At 42.0% G+C, this 15,360-nt stretch overlaps 1 protein-coding gene across 1 annotated transcript; it reads left to right on the plus strand.

The window, feature by feature from the left end:
- Positions 1–23: 23 nt before the first annotated feature.
- LOC118337958 (steroid 17-alpha-hydroxylase/17,20 lyase-like) lies at positions 24–14,717 on the plus strand. The gene is given in 12 exon segments (XM_035675117.1): positions 24–53; positions 159–300; positions 725–774; positions 777–860; positions 1,715–1,853; positions 3,386–3,615; positions 3,763–3,849; positions 4,943–5,158; positions 5,674–5,843; positions 6,007–6,110; positions 6,188–6,439; positions 14,349–14,717. Coding segments are annotated over 12 exon segments (1,680 nt in total). The 3' UTR covers positions 14,525–14,717.
- Positions 14,718–15,360: the final 643 nt, after the last annotated feature.

Raw genomic sequence — 15,360 nt, forward strand, 5'->3', positions numbered from 1 at the left:
TCGCTCTTTCATTCACCACAGCCATGTTCACCTGGGATTTCCTCTTTCCTCCGGTAAGAGCCTTTATCTCTCCTCTCTCCCTCCCTCTTCCTCCCTCCATCCTCCCTCCTCGTCTTCCTCATTGTTGCGGCGCAGTCGTGTTCTTCCTGATCGCCCAGCGGTCGTTCCTGAAATCCGAACCTCGGTCCGGCTCCGGGCTCCAGTTCCCTGCCTGCCGTGGCTTTCCCCGTCCTGCATCTCCCGCTGGCTGGGGCGGAGGCCTACCCTCCTCACCTCCTCTTCAAGCCAGCTGGCCCTCAGGTGAGAACTCCTCGCAAAGGTTAAGCTCCTGATCCTGGAGGGATTGTGAGTTCCTTTTTTTTTTCCAAAAAAACAGGTAACTGAAGTTTAGTAGTTCGTCTTATTTCTTAAATGGTTTGAAAAAGAACTTCAGTCAAGCGATGAACGAGATTTTCTACTGAAGAAAAAAAATTCCATCGGTTGTTGAAAAGACTGGGGGGAGTTTTTTATTCTTTATATTACCAGAAAACATGATGTCATATTTCATGATAAAAACCTTTTTACAGCATTTATCATTATGTAATTGGGTCATGTGGTTAAACTGGTTCTTTGGCATGGTAAAAACTATACAGTAAACATTATGGTCTGCTCGCTGTGGATGTAGAATAACGGATTATTTATATATATATTATATGATATTTATATTAATTAACTGTCGCTGCAGGGCTACCGGGCGCCTCTGTTCGCTCTCTACTCGGTCCTCACTACACCGTTGGTGGTTTAACAACCATCAGCACGCCAGAAGAGGTACTACGGTGCAGAGAGGTGGAGGAGACTTCGGCTGGGACGGGCGAGCCATGGTGAGGACAAGGAGAGAGAGACAGAGAGAGAAGAGAGAGACAGAGGACATTTTAGGAGAAGAGATTGACAGAGAGAGAGAGAGAGAGACATGACGAGACATGAACAGAGAGACACAGAGGGGGGCAGAAGAGGACCAGGAGACAGGAGAGAGGACAGAGAGAGAGAGTGAGAGAGAGACATGAGAGAGAGAGGGGATGAGAGAGAGAGACAGAGACAGAGAGAGAGAGAGAGACAGATGAGAGAGAGAAGAGAGACAGAGAGAGAGAGAGAGAACAGAGACAGAGAGACGAAAGAGAGAGAGACAGAGAGAGAGAAGAACAGAGAGAGACAGGAGAGAGAGACAGAGAGAGAGAGACTGGAGAGAGAGAGAGAGAGACGAGGATAGAGAAGAGAGAGACTTCGAGAAGAAGACAGGAGAGAGAGAGAGAGAGGACAGAGAGAGAGACAGAGAGAGAGAGACAGCAGACAGAGCAGAGAGAGAGACAGAGACAGAGAGAGAGAGGACAGAGAGGATTAAGGATGTTTCCTCGTGTTTTGTAGTAACTGTATTTTCTCTCACTTAAAAAGCAAAAGTGAAGCGAGTCCTTTAAAATACTTGATAACAGTTAAAAAGCTAATGCTAGGCTAGGCCATTTACAACAAGAACTAAATATAAATATATAATAAATCATGTTTAGCTAATAAGCTAACTTTTACTGTTTATTTCCCCTCAGCTGTTTGTTTGTGTCAGCACTAATGAAATGAACAGAACAGATCCTGTGAACAGATGTTTGTGAACAGATGTTTGTGAACAGATGTTTGTGAACAGATGTTTGTGAACAGATCCTGTGCTTTAACTCTTCTGTCTGTGCAGGTGACGACCAACCTGCTGACCAGAGGAGGTAAAGACATCGCGTTTTCAGACTACTCTCCTCTCTGGAAGTCTCACCGTCGCCTCGTCCACAACTCCTTCACTCTGTTCGGAGAGGGAACGAGCCGACTGCAGGACATCGGTACTCCTCATCATTTCACTATTCTCTGTAAAATACAACTCAATCATTTGTTTTCTGTTCGTCCATTTAAAGATAAAAACACTTCACGGTCACACTTACTGATCTCATCCTGATCACAGTCACCAGATACCAACAGACCTCAGTGGGATCAGACCAGAAGGATGACGACCACTTGTTAGTCAGCCGGGCAAAAATTAGCACAGACCTATAAATATACTGTCTTAATGTGGTGGAGGGTTATTTACTGTTTATATCTATTAAACATATACATATATAACACATTAAACCAAATCTGTGTAAAAAATGATGCAACAACTTATGAGACAAGAAGATGGTCATTATATACTTCATATAATGTTCTAAACAAACAGTCAGTAAAGATGCTTTTAACTTTAAAGTCAGTAGAACCTCAATAAAGACCTGAATGAACTTCATGAACTCATAAAACCATCTGACAATAACAGATAATCACAGCACAAACAGTCAGAAACAGTTCGATCTATAACGCTAACTAATAATGATGAATTAAGGTGTTTTAAGGGACACATTGAAGGATAAAAAGCCCTTAAAACTGTCGACAAACGAAGCCAAATGTTAACTTATACGTTATTAGTAGAAAACAGTATAATAATAATTAATTTGATGAAGTTCAAACACTATGTTCTTAAGGGGTTGTGAGAATCTCTTCATCACATTTAAGTTATTAAATTAAGGGTTTTTCATATTTTGAGGGTTCAAATGAACTGATCTCTGACCTCTGCACTAAACACTAATAAAGTTATATTGTTTTCAGGAGTAAATGAAGGAATAATCGTTTGTGATATAAAAGAACCAAACAAACAACATCAGAGTGAATCCTCCCAATAAAGCAGCTTTGTCTGATTTTACCTCAGTATGAAGCGTTCAGACGTCTCGGAGATAAATTAGTGACCCGGCTGTGTTTATGTGACCTCCGCAAGCAGATTTTAATAACACAGACAGGTGAGCAGTGGGCGCCATTTTGATTTGAATCACCTGCAGGTCTTCTTCTTCTTCGGGTTTTAATGGTAGCTGGCAAACCAGGTTGTAGGTTTATCACTGCCCCCTGCTGGACTGGAGTGTGTGGACGTGGGTTTAACATTGTTATCAAATAGCAAATATAAGATAGACATTAGATTTAAGAATTAATAATTAATAATCTGTATCTCCGGTATTTTCTACATGTTCTTTCTCATCCTCGTATGAGCCGTTCTTCTTTATATTTATTACAGTTTATAAGTTTGTGTTTTTTCTGTTGTTTTGCTTTGTGAGAATTCTTCTGACCGATTTTTACTGATCAGACAAAGAGTTTTGTTATAACCTGTGGAAATTTACCATATTGTATCTGCTTATTTATATGAAAAAAAAATGATATTATTTGTAATATTATTTAACACAAGCTTTATTATTATTATTCCTTCCTAAAGATCATAAATAATTTATATTTACTGACATTTATTGAACAGAAGTATTTAAAAACATTTCCATCAGCAGCTCTTTCTCTTTATCTCCAGTTCTGTCCTCGGTGGACAGTCTGTGTGCCGAGCTCTTGTCCAGCGGGCGGCGTGGCTTCGACCCGTCTCCCGCGGTGACCAGAGCCGTCACCAACGTCGTGTGCACGCTGGTGTTCAGCGCCACCTATCGGCACGGTGACGCAGAGCTGCAGGAAGTGATCCAATACAATGACGGCATTGTGCAGACGATTGCCAGAGGAGGGCTGGTGGACATTTACCCCTGGATGAAGGTAAGTCCTAAAGCCTCATTTTAAACCCAGAAACAGTCCTGTGAACTTTGTGTCCTGTCTTCACTCTACAATGATGTCTTTAGTTTCCAAAAAGGCTGCCACTTTTAAAAGCTGTCCACACTTTAAACGTCTGTCTCCGTCCCTCAGGTGTTTCCTAACAAGTGTCTCAGTAAACTGAAGGAGTGTATCGTCGTCAGAGACCGACTGCTGTCACACAAACTGGAGGAGCACAAGGTAACGTCCTCACAGACTCAAACATGGAGCTGAAAATGTAGTTCATCCTGAGGGCAGAGGTCACATGCTCATTAAAATCTAAAGCGTCATTTTCTGGGGAGCAGGACGTTTCCTGTCAATGAGAACATTACACTTTTTAAATTGTATATTATCTGTTTAATATTTATTTTGTCAGTAACAAAACATGTAGTTCCTCTAACGGCCACTAGAGGCTGGCTCCAGCAGTGAGTCTTCATGAGGCCCCATATTAAATCTTTACAGCAGAAACATGTTTACAACCTTTTTGTCTCTATAGATAATTTCCCCGTTCATGAAAACTGTATAATTGATATAATAATATAATTGACTTATGAATGACAGACGTCTGTTCTCAGTAACCAGGCTTCATTCAGCTCCACCTATTTCCTACAAGATATTACAATATCAAACGTTAACAGAATGATCTCTACCACAGGGGCTTCAACAAAGAGGACACATAGCCAGAACTGGATGTTTATTAGAGCATTTGCTAAAACTCTAAAGATGGAAAGAACTGATGAACAAAACCCAATTCAAATATAATAATAAAAACCTGCCACCACCAACAGTGACTGGAGGAAACCAACCGCGGCAGAAACAAAGGACAAGAGTTAAAACCTAAAACATATAAAATCCACTATACATAGAACAATAAAAACTGAAACTAAAAACTAAGACAAAAATACACAATGCAAAAATAATAAATGGCTCTGCCTGTAAACACTATATTACAATCCTGCTGACTATTATTGTTCTCTTTCAGTCTTTTTACGACAGACGCACTGTTATAATAAAATATAATACCTCAGGGTGCCCGCAGCCCTACAGATCACAAACAATAACAATCCTGACATAAATATAAAACAGTTACTATTAAAAACAACAGGTTTGGCTTCGCACAGCCAGAAGTGTGTACAATTGTCCAGGTGCTTGGAGAACACAAAGCCTCAGGCTCTCACCTGATTGGCTGCTTCCTCTACAGCGGTTGTTGGCAAACAAGATTAAAAAAAGAAAGAAATAATCCGATTGAACACTAACTGACCTAAACTCAAAGGACGGACTCTTCTGTACCCAGGCCTCGCTGAGTGACGGTGACCCCCGTGACCTTCTGGATGCCTTGCTCAAGGGGAAGGTGGACAGCGGGCGGGGCCCGAAGTCATCTGTGTCGGAGGATGAGAGGATAACAGACGACCACGTCCTGATGACGGCGGCAGAGGCGTTTGGAGCTGGAGTGGAGACGACGTCGACCACGCTGCTGTGGATCCTGGCCTACCTGCTGCACCACCCGGAGGTAAAGAAACACGATGAGTTCAACACAAACTGAAGAGACAGATCGACTTTAAACTGTTCAACACAAACTGAGCACAAAAGATATTTTATTTGAAGAGAAAATAAACATCAAATCTTTACACTTTGGGGATCATTAAGAATTATTTGGATGTATATTTGGGCTCATGATGATTAATAAACTGCTGAGCTGTACAACATTATAATGCTTATATTTTTATAACAATATAAAGTCAAGAAAATGAGTCAGTGGAACAAACTTATATCGCCTGAGCTGTTTCAACAGTTCATGTTTAACTCTAATGTTAAAGGATTAATTTATATTAATTTACTTTAATTAAGACGTGTTGGTTTTACAGCGATAATCATGAATATTTAAAAAAAGAAATAAATGTATCTCTATAACTTGAGAAAAACAGCTCGTCTCCAGTTTCTTTTGCTGATTTCAGTTCACCTCCGTAGTTATTGATCATAAACAATCATGGTGGCGTGTGTGTCATTATGCCCCGCCCCCTGCAGGTCCAGGAGCGCGTGCAGAAGGAGCTGGACGAGCACGTGGGCAGCGAGAGACCGGTGTGTGTGTCGGACCGCAGCCGGCTGCCGTACCTGGACTGTGTGATCAATGAGGGCATGAGGATCCGACCGGTCAGCCCGGTGCTGATCCCGCACACCGCCCTGACGGACAGCAGGTAGCCGATCAATCAATCAATCAATCCACAGACAATTAATTGACTCATTGTTCTGTCTTTTTTTAGACGTGATGTTTGATCCTATTTTAGTCCTATTGAAGAAAAGTGAATATCAGATAAAACCTAAAATAATAGATGAATCAATAATCTCTCTCTCCGGTAGTATCGGAGGTCACTCTGTCGGTCGTGGGACTCGTGTTTTGGTCAACATGTGGTCGATTCACCACGACCCCCGACTCTGGGACGCCCCCGACCTGTTCAACCCAGGTACAAACACACACCTGAAAACAAACACAACCTTTCAGAAAGCACCTGAACACAACACCTCCCTGTTTTCTTCCCAGATCGTTTCCTTGACGACCAGGGTCAGCGGGTCACGCCCTCCTGCTTCCTGCCGTTCGGGGCGGGTCCTCGGGTCTGCGTCGGTGAATCTTTGGCCCGGTTGGAGCTCTTCCTCTTCCTGTCCTCTCTGCTCCAGAGGATGAGCTTCAGGGTGCCGGACGGGGTTCCCACGCCCAACCTGCAGGGGCGGCTGGGCGTGGTCTTGCAGCCGTTACCTTATAAGGTCGTTGTCACTCCGAGGGCGGGCTGGGAGGGCGGGGCAAAATGAAAGAGGGAGGGGTTGATAGTCAAACTACGTGTTTGGTTTGTCCTTTCTGGGCTACTGTAGAAACAAAACAGGTAACTAAGGAAAACAACAGATCCTCTTAATGTTAAATTAAAATATTAAATTAATTATTCAGCCAAAAACAATAAAGTTAATTATTGTCTGTCACCAGATTGGTGAAGTTAGCTAACAGCTCCAACTTTTTCCAAATAAATTACATGAACAGAAACTGAGTTTCTACAGATATAAAACGACTAAAAATGTCCATAAACATAAATAAAGAGCTTAATTTTGGCTGAATTTCTTCTATAAAATCTTTCTTCTACTTTTTCTTCATAAAAATAATCAAAACAAACAGTGTGAAACATTAATATAATATCTATCAGTATGTTTTCATTATAATCACCTGAATATAAGAATCGTTGTATGTTTGATTCCATAGAATGTTTTTATTCTAGAGAGTCCTCTAATGTCGGCGACTGTTTCTACGTTAACCCAGAACGGACAAACCAAACACTGACTCTATATTTGGCCGTAGTTTCTCCCTCACGCTTGGAAAAAAGTGAAGTGAGTTGCAATTTGCAACTCCACCACTAGATGTCAGTGGAGCCTCTAAACTGAACCTTTAAGTGCTTGATAAGAGCATAAAGCTAATGCTAGGCTAGTTTATTGTAAAACATACAATTTACTTCTGTTTTCTAAAGTTAAAGTCATTTACAACAAGAACTAAATATAAATGTATAATAAATATTAATGTTTTAATGAATAACATGATTTTGTCGTTTCTCCTAAATAGGTGATTTAGAAATAAACATATAATTGATCAATAAATGATTGTTTATCTCCTGTGTTTGTTGTGTGAATGTGGTTCAGCTTTATGAACGGAGGCAGACAGGAGGTAGATTTGACAGTTTTATTCAGTATATCTTCACACACTTTTAGAACAGGCTGGTTTAGTTAGGTCACACACATACATCCACACATACACACTCACTATTAATTTAGTAATACTAATAATTAGCATTGTTATCATCATAATATTAAGGGACTTTAAATCTCTTCTCTGCCTACTTCCACTCCTCCTCCGACAGAAACCTCATGCAAACAGGAAGCACAGCAGAGAAGAGATCAGATAAAAACATTCTTTAGACGGAGGGAGGGGCTCCTACGATAGAAGGAACAGACGGACGTTTTAGTTAATTAACTTCATCAAACACCACAGGTGAAGCTGCTCCTCGTGGAACAAGTGAACGTTGATCAAAGAGCCGAAATGGTTGACATTTAACACGGCCGAAATCCAGAGTTGGTCTCAAACTTTGACTGGATTCACATTTTCAATCAGGATCGGGTTCCCACAGTAGAGTAATGTGCTCCAGCAACCAGCGGTTATCTGTAAAAGGTTAAGAAGGTTTGAAGGTTAAGAACTTTCTGAATATAAATGTGCTCATTGTCTCCTCAGATAAAGTTCAAACAAACGATAATTCACCTCATAGCTGCAAAGTTTTTATCAAACTACTGAGGTTGAGTTCCTGCTTTGTTTTTACATCCTCTAAATCTCTCAGCAGGATCTTATGACTTCCATTTTTATCCCAAAAACCAGCGCCGTGATGCACCTTTAAGCAGCCGAGATCAGAACTTGTGATGCAGTTGTTTCTACACGACAGGAAAAGTGTTTCGGTACCTGTGACCTTCACCGCTTCGTCTACCAGGCTCAGTCTGTCTACGTCCTTTGTTCTTCCATCAGCCTCCAGCAATCTGTGAAACGGCTCTGATGATCAAGTTGTAGAAAAATGGGCAAATCTACACTTCTTTTTAAAATTAATTAGTGTTCAGTTCCTGGTCTTGGTGACTAAATCAGCATTTCCTGCAGCTTCTTCACAGTGAAATGGTTCCCTAACCGGCAGCAGATAGAAACACATTAGGGCTGCTGAGACGACGATGAATCTGATTTGGGACCAAGTTGGACCAGGTCTGCTAGTCTGATCCCGTCTGATCCAGTCGTTGTCAGTTGTTCTAACAAAACTTTTTAAAAATGTGTTTTACATTTGTGACGAATGACGTCTCTTGTGTTGCCTGAAGACGTCGCATCAGTAAAATAAACAAAAGAAGAAGAAGACTGGTGAGCAAAAAGGTTTGTGCTTTGAACAACTAAATAGATGAAAAAGGCCTTTCCAGGATATTTTTGGAGAAAAACAAATGACAGTTTTGTATTTGGCTGTTCAATACAAAGATCCGACTAAACTCTTGTGTCAGCAATTCTACCTCCTGTTTTAATGCCTGTGAAGTTTATGCTCCTCCCTGACTGTCAAAGAGAGAAAACACCTGTTGGTTCGGTCTTTATAGCGTTCAGCTTTGTCCCACATTGTATGCAGGAAGTAACTTAGTCTTTTACATTTAACGGTCATTTGACGGTTTTTAGACATTTTTACTGAATTCAATTTTTTGTTTAACCCAAATCTGACCTGTCAATGTGAATCCAGTCAGTGTGAAACTCTTCTATCAGAGAGGACTATTTTTCAGTGTTTTCGTCCACTGAGATTTGATGATAAACTTGCCCCGGTTTAACTCAACAGATATTTCAACATAAAGAGATTAAAGACAGGATTTCCAAACGTTACAGCAGCCCTCACATCAGCCTCGTGCATCGGGAGATCACCGGAGATTTTATCAGTCTTTTGAATGAAGACTTAAAATGCCACAGAGCACCAGAAGTATCGACATCTTTAGTGTCAGGAATTTAACTGGAGTTTATATCATTTGTTGTCTGAACACTTAGCGAGATTACAGATGTTAGGGTCACTAAAGCCGGATGACTAAAAGATATTCTGGGTACGTTGAACGTTGAAAGGCGTCAGGAGTTCTGACGAGGTTCTCTACTTACTATCTCTACTGATTTGACCTTCTTTCGTTTAACTGGCAGCTCAATATTAGTGCTGGTAAATCTGTAAGAATTCTTTCTCTGATAACTTCATTGATCTGGCTTACTGAAGGTGGAAATTATTTCCACCAAAAAAATGGATGCCCATTCAGTGTCGACCCGTCCAAACAGTGTCAACAATCTTCTGGTACTGTGAGGACATTTGGAGTAAGAATCTAGGGCTGCCGCGCGCTAGACAGTCGACTAAAGCTGTTTGACACTGATGAGAAGAGTCTTTCACTTTAGAGTAGTCCGATAGAAAAACGTCAGACTCTGTTGGGGAGCTGCAGCTTGTCACTGAGACTCTTGCAACATGGACCTTTTCTCTTGTAACACAGTATCTACCCAGATAGTTGGTTTGTTTACACTAATAGCATAGGAGCTAGCCAGGGAGAATGAGCCAGCAATTAGGGCCAGTTGAGTGCGCAATGGAACCAGGTTCACAGCTTTGTAAGTAAGTGTTGTACAATGTTATCCATCATCCTTGTGTGATGTTACACTGTGTTGAAATGTGTCTCCTTAGTTACATTACTGCTTTCTCTGTTGGCATTTAACAGTCTGCTGTTCAAATATAGAGATTTAAATAAATTAATATCATAAACGTGTGACGACTAGTCGACTATTGGCTTTATCTAACAACTATTAAATCTTCAGTCAGGGGGCCAGCCCTAGTAAAATCCTCAATGAAATGGCAGATACTAAAACCAGCTGTGTTTCCCTTCACGAGGCTGATCTCAGAGCTGCAGAGCCTTTGGGAGCCTGAGCTACAGACAGATTTTAAACAACATTTCTCCAGTCATCCTGGTCGACACCCACACAGAGCGAGAACAGCTCATTCTAATGCTAAGTAGTAACAGTTGTCAAGTAGAAATGGCACTCTGTAACCATGGAGATATATAACCTTATTAGTTCAGGTAAACAAAAAACACCATCAACCACAACATCAAAGGCTCGGTATCACCCTTGAACTTTCTCGAGGAGGTCCTTCAGCCTCTCTCGACTCTTAGGCCTCAGTCCACAGGCACAAATTTGACCCGGATCCAATCGAACAAGTTGTCGTTTTAGACTTCAGTCTGAGACAAATCAAAGACGCCATCAGAGAATCTGCTTGAGCTCTCCAGAGTCCACATCTGCTCAAAAACACATTCCTACATCTGTGAATTTAGCCACAAGGGTTAAAAAACAAGAGATCATTTTTATCCATCCATGTATGAATCCAATCTTGTGCTTGTTGGATTCCAAACCGACGGTCGAGACGTCAGTCCAGAAAACCTCCAGCTGTCAATCAGATGCAGAAACTTCTCTGTTGCTGCAGTCGAGTCACACTTTCTTTCCGTGGCAGGACATTGCTTTTGTCATAATGGGGTCCAATATAACTTTGTCCTTTATGGGCATCCGTATGGGTACCTCTGTCAGCAAAGTTATACCCAACATCCTTTGCAACAAATGGGTAGCGAAGTACGTGAAGTCCGCGTTGTAATGCAGCATGGACACAGGGTTTAAGGATCTGTCAACCAGACTCGAGGTCTTTCCATCAGAGAGAAGGTTGAGTTAATGATATCCGTGACTGAGAAAAGTAGTTTCACCTGAAAGCATCACTTTCCTCTAAGATTATATTGCCTCAAGCACTTCTGGTACAATCTGATGTCACTGCACTCTGTCTCTCCCTGACTACTTTACTCTCTGGTGTCTTTTCCAACACACTCTGAAATCTGGTTTGGAACGACACACATTTGTGAAACTTTATAACACAGCTTACATTAACCGCAAAAAAACAAGTGCACTTTTCTGGAGCAGGTGTAAGAAAACGTGACAGAAAAAGGTAAAAGACATCTCACTTCTACGCTCCAAACATCTATGTTCCAATAATAGAGCATCCTGCCACAACAATGTGGGGTTATTCTTGTTGAAACAGGATTTTGGAAAAGATGTTGATGGAATTAACAAAAATCTTATGAATCTCGTTTCATATAAAAGTACAGTGACTGTATTGTTTAACGGGTGATTATCAAGACCAGGACAAAAACAACAAGGCCTTTTTTATTTCATTCATTTTGGCATCACGTTGATGTTTACACAATTAGAAAGTATTACAAATGTGTGAAGGCATACCTCCACGAAGTGTGTTGGAAATGTCTCTTAAACACTGCACCAGCCCGTTCAGTCAGTGCACTGCTGTTGTTGAGTCAAAATCTCACTTTTCCATGTTGTTGAATCTGACGCATTTTTAGTTTCTCCAGAAGGTTTTTCATCAGTCAAAAGTGAGTTGAAATTGCCTGAACCAGCATGGAGTCATAATTCAGTCCAAATTACAATGTGACAATCACCTGAAGGCAGGATTTTAACCAACAAGGACAACGCACTGCATTGCTATCAACGCTTTCTGAAGCAGCCTGTATTATTTTTGTGGGGTATTTACAGACTTTTGCTGATGAAATATATTGCTCTAAACTAAATTCAGATTCTAAGGTGATTTGAAATACACCAGCATGAACAACACAAACGTTAGTAGCTCAGTTTCACTGACAAAATATACTCTACCTTTATTTTCTGTCACAAAATATCAATATTGCCACGTCTATCAATCTGACGGCCTAAAAATAAAAATCCTAAAGGACTTGTTCTCCAATTCTTTAATAGATAGAAGTAATTGAAATAGCCTGACTTGTTTTGTGAATTTAGTGAATTGAGGGTGAATGATAACAGATGAGTTGCAGCGTGCGAAAGTTAATATTTTTGAGTTTAGACTGGGACTGAATTTATGTTGTGTGGTGTCGTATTCGACGTACTGTTGTATCAAACCTCAAATTCAGAGAAAGAGACAAAGACAGGAATGATGACGTTCTCTTGTCTCTGTTCTGTTTGGTGCTTTGTTTCTGTCTAAAAGTGCCCATTGTTTATTCCCATATATGCAAAAGCTCTTCTCTGCCGAAAGGCTGACGCACAGAAAGCCAACTGATCCTCCCCGAACCCTTCCATCCAGGATCAAGTTGCCATGAACACATCAAATCTAAGAAACTGTCTCTCCCATTTTATAAACTACCCACCTAATTCCGCTCTCCTGACAGACGACTTCATCAAAACGTCTCCAGTAATGAATGAATCAGTCTTCCCGCTGTCAGTCAGAGTGAATCATCCTCCCACATTAGTCGCTCTTCGTTTCCAAAACAGCCAATTTGTACCCGACACGTTTCCAAATCTCCGTCATCACCCAGGACAAGCGAGGTGTCTTTTGCTACATATTCGACTATTTAAAGTTTATTTTCTGGTTGGTGACGGTCAAACGTAAGAAAGAAAATGTCATTTCTGTCAGGGGCTTAATTCACCCTCTGGCGACCATGTTTAATGTGGGATGCAAAGAGAAAGAGTCCCTTGTTTTACAACTTGTAAGTGTTAGCATCGTTGTGCTGCTCAAGATGGTTGTATGATTGCAGGATTGGCTGTGTGGATGGACTGTGGCTTAAACCTGTTAAAGTTGTGTGTAATTACCTAGAACAATGTTTTATTGATTTTGGCATCTGTGTTTGTTTGCTTTTTCTGGCACTTCTGCATTATCAAGTGCAAGGTTGGGGAGAGCAGAGACTTCAGAACTGGTCTCCCTGTTGTAATTATGAGTAGGATGCTGATGTGAATGCTATCTGACTGCATTTATATCAGTCAACTGAACTGAACAGTGAATGATTGAAGGGGCAATTTGTGTCTTTGACTGATTGGGAGCTAGCCATAGCATCTGTTCAGCTAACCACCACTGTACAGTTGGTATATTAGCCAACACACAGTAGCTAGAGGAAGCTAGCATTTGCATGTTATAGCAGCAGTCAAACTGTCTGTGTATGTAAATTATATAACATCTCTGACAAACTGATCAACCATTGGTGGCACGCAGCAACGCATGAGGACGACGCAGAAGAATATTATTACTAGCTAGTAAATATGGATGTAAACAATGCAGTGGGTTACACTTCCATAAAGTTAGAGGACTTTTAAGAGACAGATTTAAATAAACATGGTCAAAACTGAAGCCACAAAGGCAGAGATTTCCTGACTTAACTTAAATAGCATCTTTCATTAGATTAAAACAACTTTGCAATTGTTTCACGAGGGAGGAAATTAATAAAAGATTCTCAGTATTTTGGAGAATTTGAGCTAAGAAAGTTAACTATGCCACCTTAACTTCCACAAACACATTTAGCTTGCTACAGCGTTCACTCTGACTGAGAACGTTACTGGATGGATCTACAGACACATCACAACAAGCTGCTTCAGCTAGCTCTCCGTTTATAGCCACTGGTAGAGATTACGTGGTGGATTGCTAAATATTTTTTGTGTAAACTGTTGATCTTCTGTTGGGATCTCAATGGGGAGCAGATGATCTAATTTTCAGTTCAACAGTTCTGCAATCTGAGTAAATGAACACCAGTACTCACCAGACTAAACCTTCTGAACCGCAGCTGACTAAAACTCCAACTCATGGTTGAAGAAACCATGTTTTAATAAGCGAATGCTTCCTGTTGAATCTCTTCCTATTAAACATTTATGCTGGTCTGACTAACAGATACTGAACACATTTATTAATGTGACGTATGATTTAAATCTCCCCGCTTAAAGAACAATCTCAGAAAACTATTTTAAGGGTGGATCATTAACTTTCTGTTTACCCCTTGTCTGGGGGACGAATGGTTTGATCCGCCCACTTCTGTCAATCACACTGTCTCCATGACGATAATGACTTTGCCACTGTCCTCAGACGTTGGCGTGGTGGTGGAGGTGGCGTTGCAAAGTATAAGTCCTTCTCCTGTGGTTATCTGACCTCTGGCAGGGCAGTCCACGCTGTCATGAAGATCAGTGGTTCCACCTCCTTTTTTATCCCTCTCACCTCCTCCTCCTCTTCTGCCTCCCTCCTTCCTTTCACCCTCCTCTTCCTCTTCCTCGTCCTCCTCCTCCTCCTCCTCTACCCGACACCTGCACACCTCAATCCCAGAGTCACCGGTAAGTCGTCGATGTCTATACTGGCTCTCATCAGCTCCCATATCCTCATCTTCATCATCATCATGGTCCTCCTCCTCCTGCTCCTCCTCTCCATCCTCCCAGCTGGGAGGTCCTGGTTCAAAAACATCCACACAGGGGGAGAAGAGAGTCTGCTTAGGAGGAGACTGAGTAGCACGAGGTGAGGGGGAGAGGGAGGAACCGTGGCCAGAGGAAGATCCACCTTTGTTGGACTGATGCAGAGCAGTGAGGGGGTCCAGGAGTAAAGCTGGTGCTGGGAGGGAGATAGAAGACAGGGCTGGAGGGGAGGCGAGGGAACGAGGAGAAAGAATGGATGTGGTTGAGGATGGGGAAACAGCTGCAGGGGGAGACTGGGAGAGAGCAATAGAAGATACCGACTCTATGGTTATGGCTGGGCAGGAAGAAGGGGACAACGAGGCTGCAGGTGTTGGGAAGCTGAGGACTGGGCCACTAGAGCATGATCCACATTCAGGACCAGAACTAAAAGCAGCCTGCACATTGGATGGTAAGGGACTGAAAAGGTCTGACTCTGACGACTGAGGCAGGACCAGAGAAGGACCTGAATCGGCTGGTACTGCAGCTGGATCTAGACAAGATACAAGGACAGATATACACCCTGGGTGTGGGGGCAAGGTTGATCCTGGGCTGGTAGGGTCCAGGGCTAGACCTGAGCCTGGTGACAATTCTGGAGTCTGGCAATGGGCTGACGTAGGTGAAGTGGGTGCTGCATCTGTGGCTAGGGTAAGGTTTGAGTGTGCGGGTTTTGGAGTGAGAATAGGGTTAGGTGCACAGTCTGGGACAATGGTGTTTTTAGATTGAGGATTTGCCACTAAGTCATGGTCTGAAGGTACCAGGAATGAAGCTTGGGTAAGGTCTGAAGGTGCTGGGACTGGAGCTTGGGTAAGGTCTGAAGGTGCTGGGACTGGAGCTTGGGTAAGGTCTGAAGGTGCTTGGACTGGAGCTTGGGTAAGGTCTGAAGGTTCTGG

The sequence above is a fragment of the Morone saxatilis genome, unplaced genomic scaffold (assembly GCF_004916995.1).
Source record: "Morone saxatilis isolate NCDOM2014 unplaced genomic scaffold, NCSU_SB_2.0 Contig4, whole genome shotgun sequence".
NCBI classification, from domain to species: Eukaryota; Metazoa; Chordata; class Actinopteri; family Moronidae; genus Morone; species Morone saxatilis.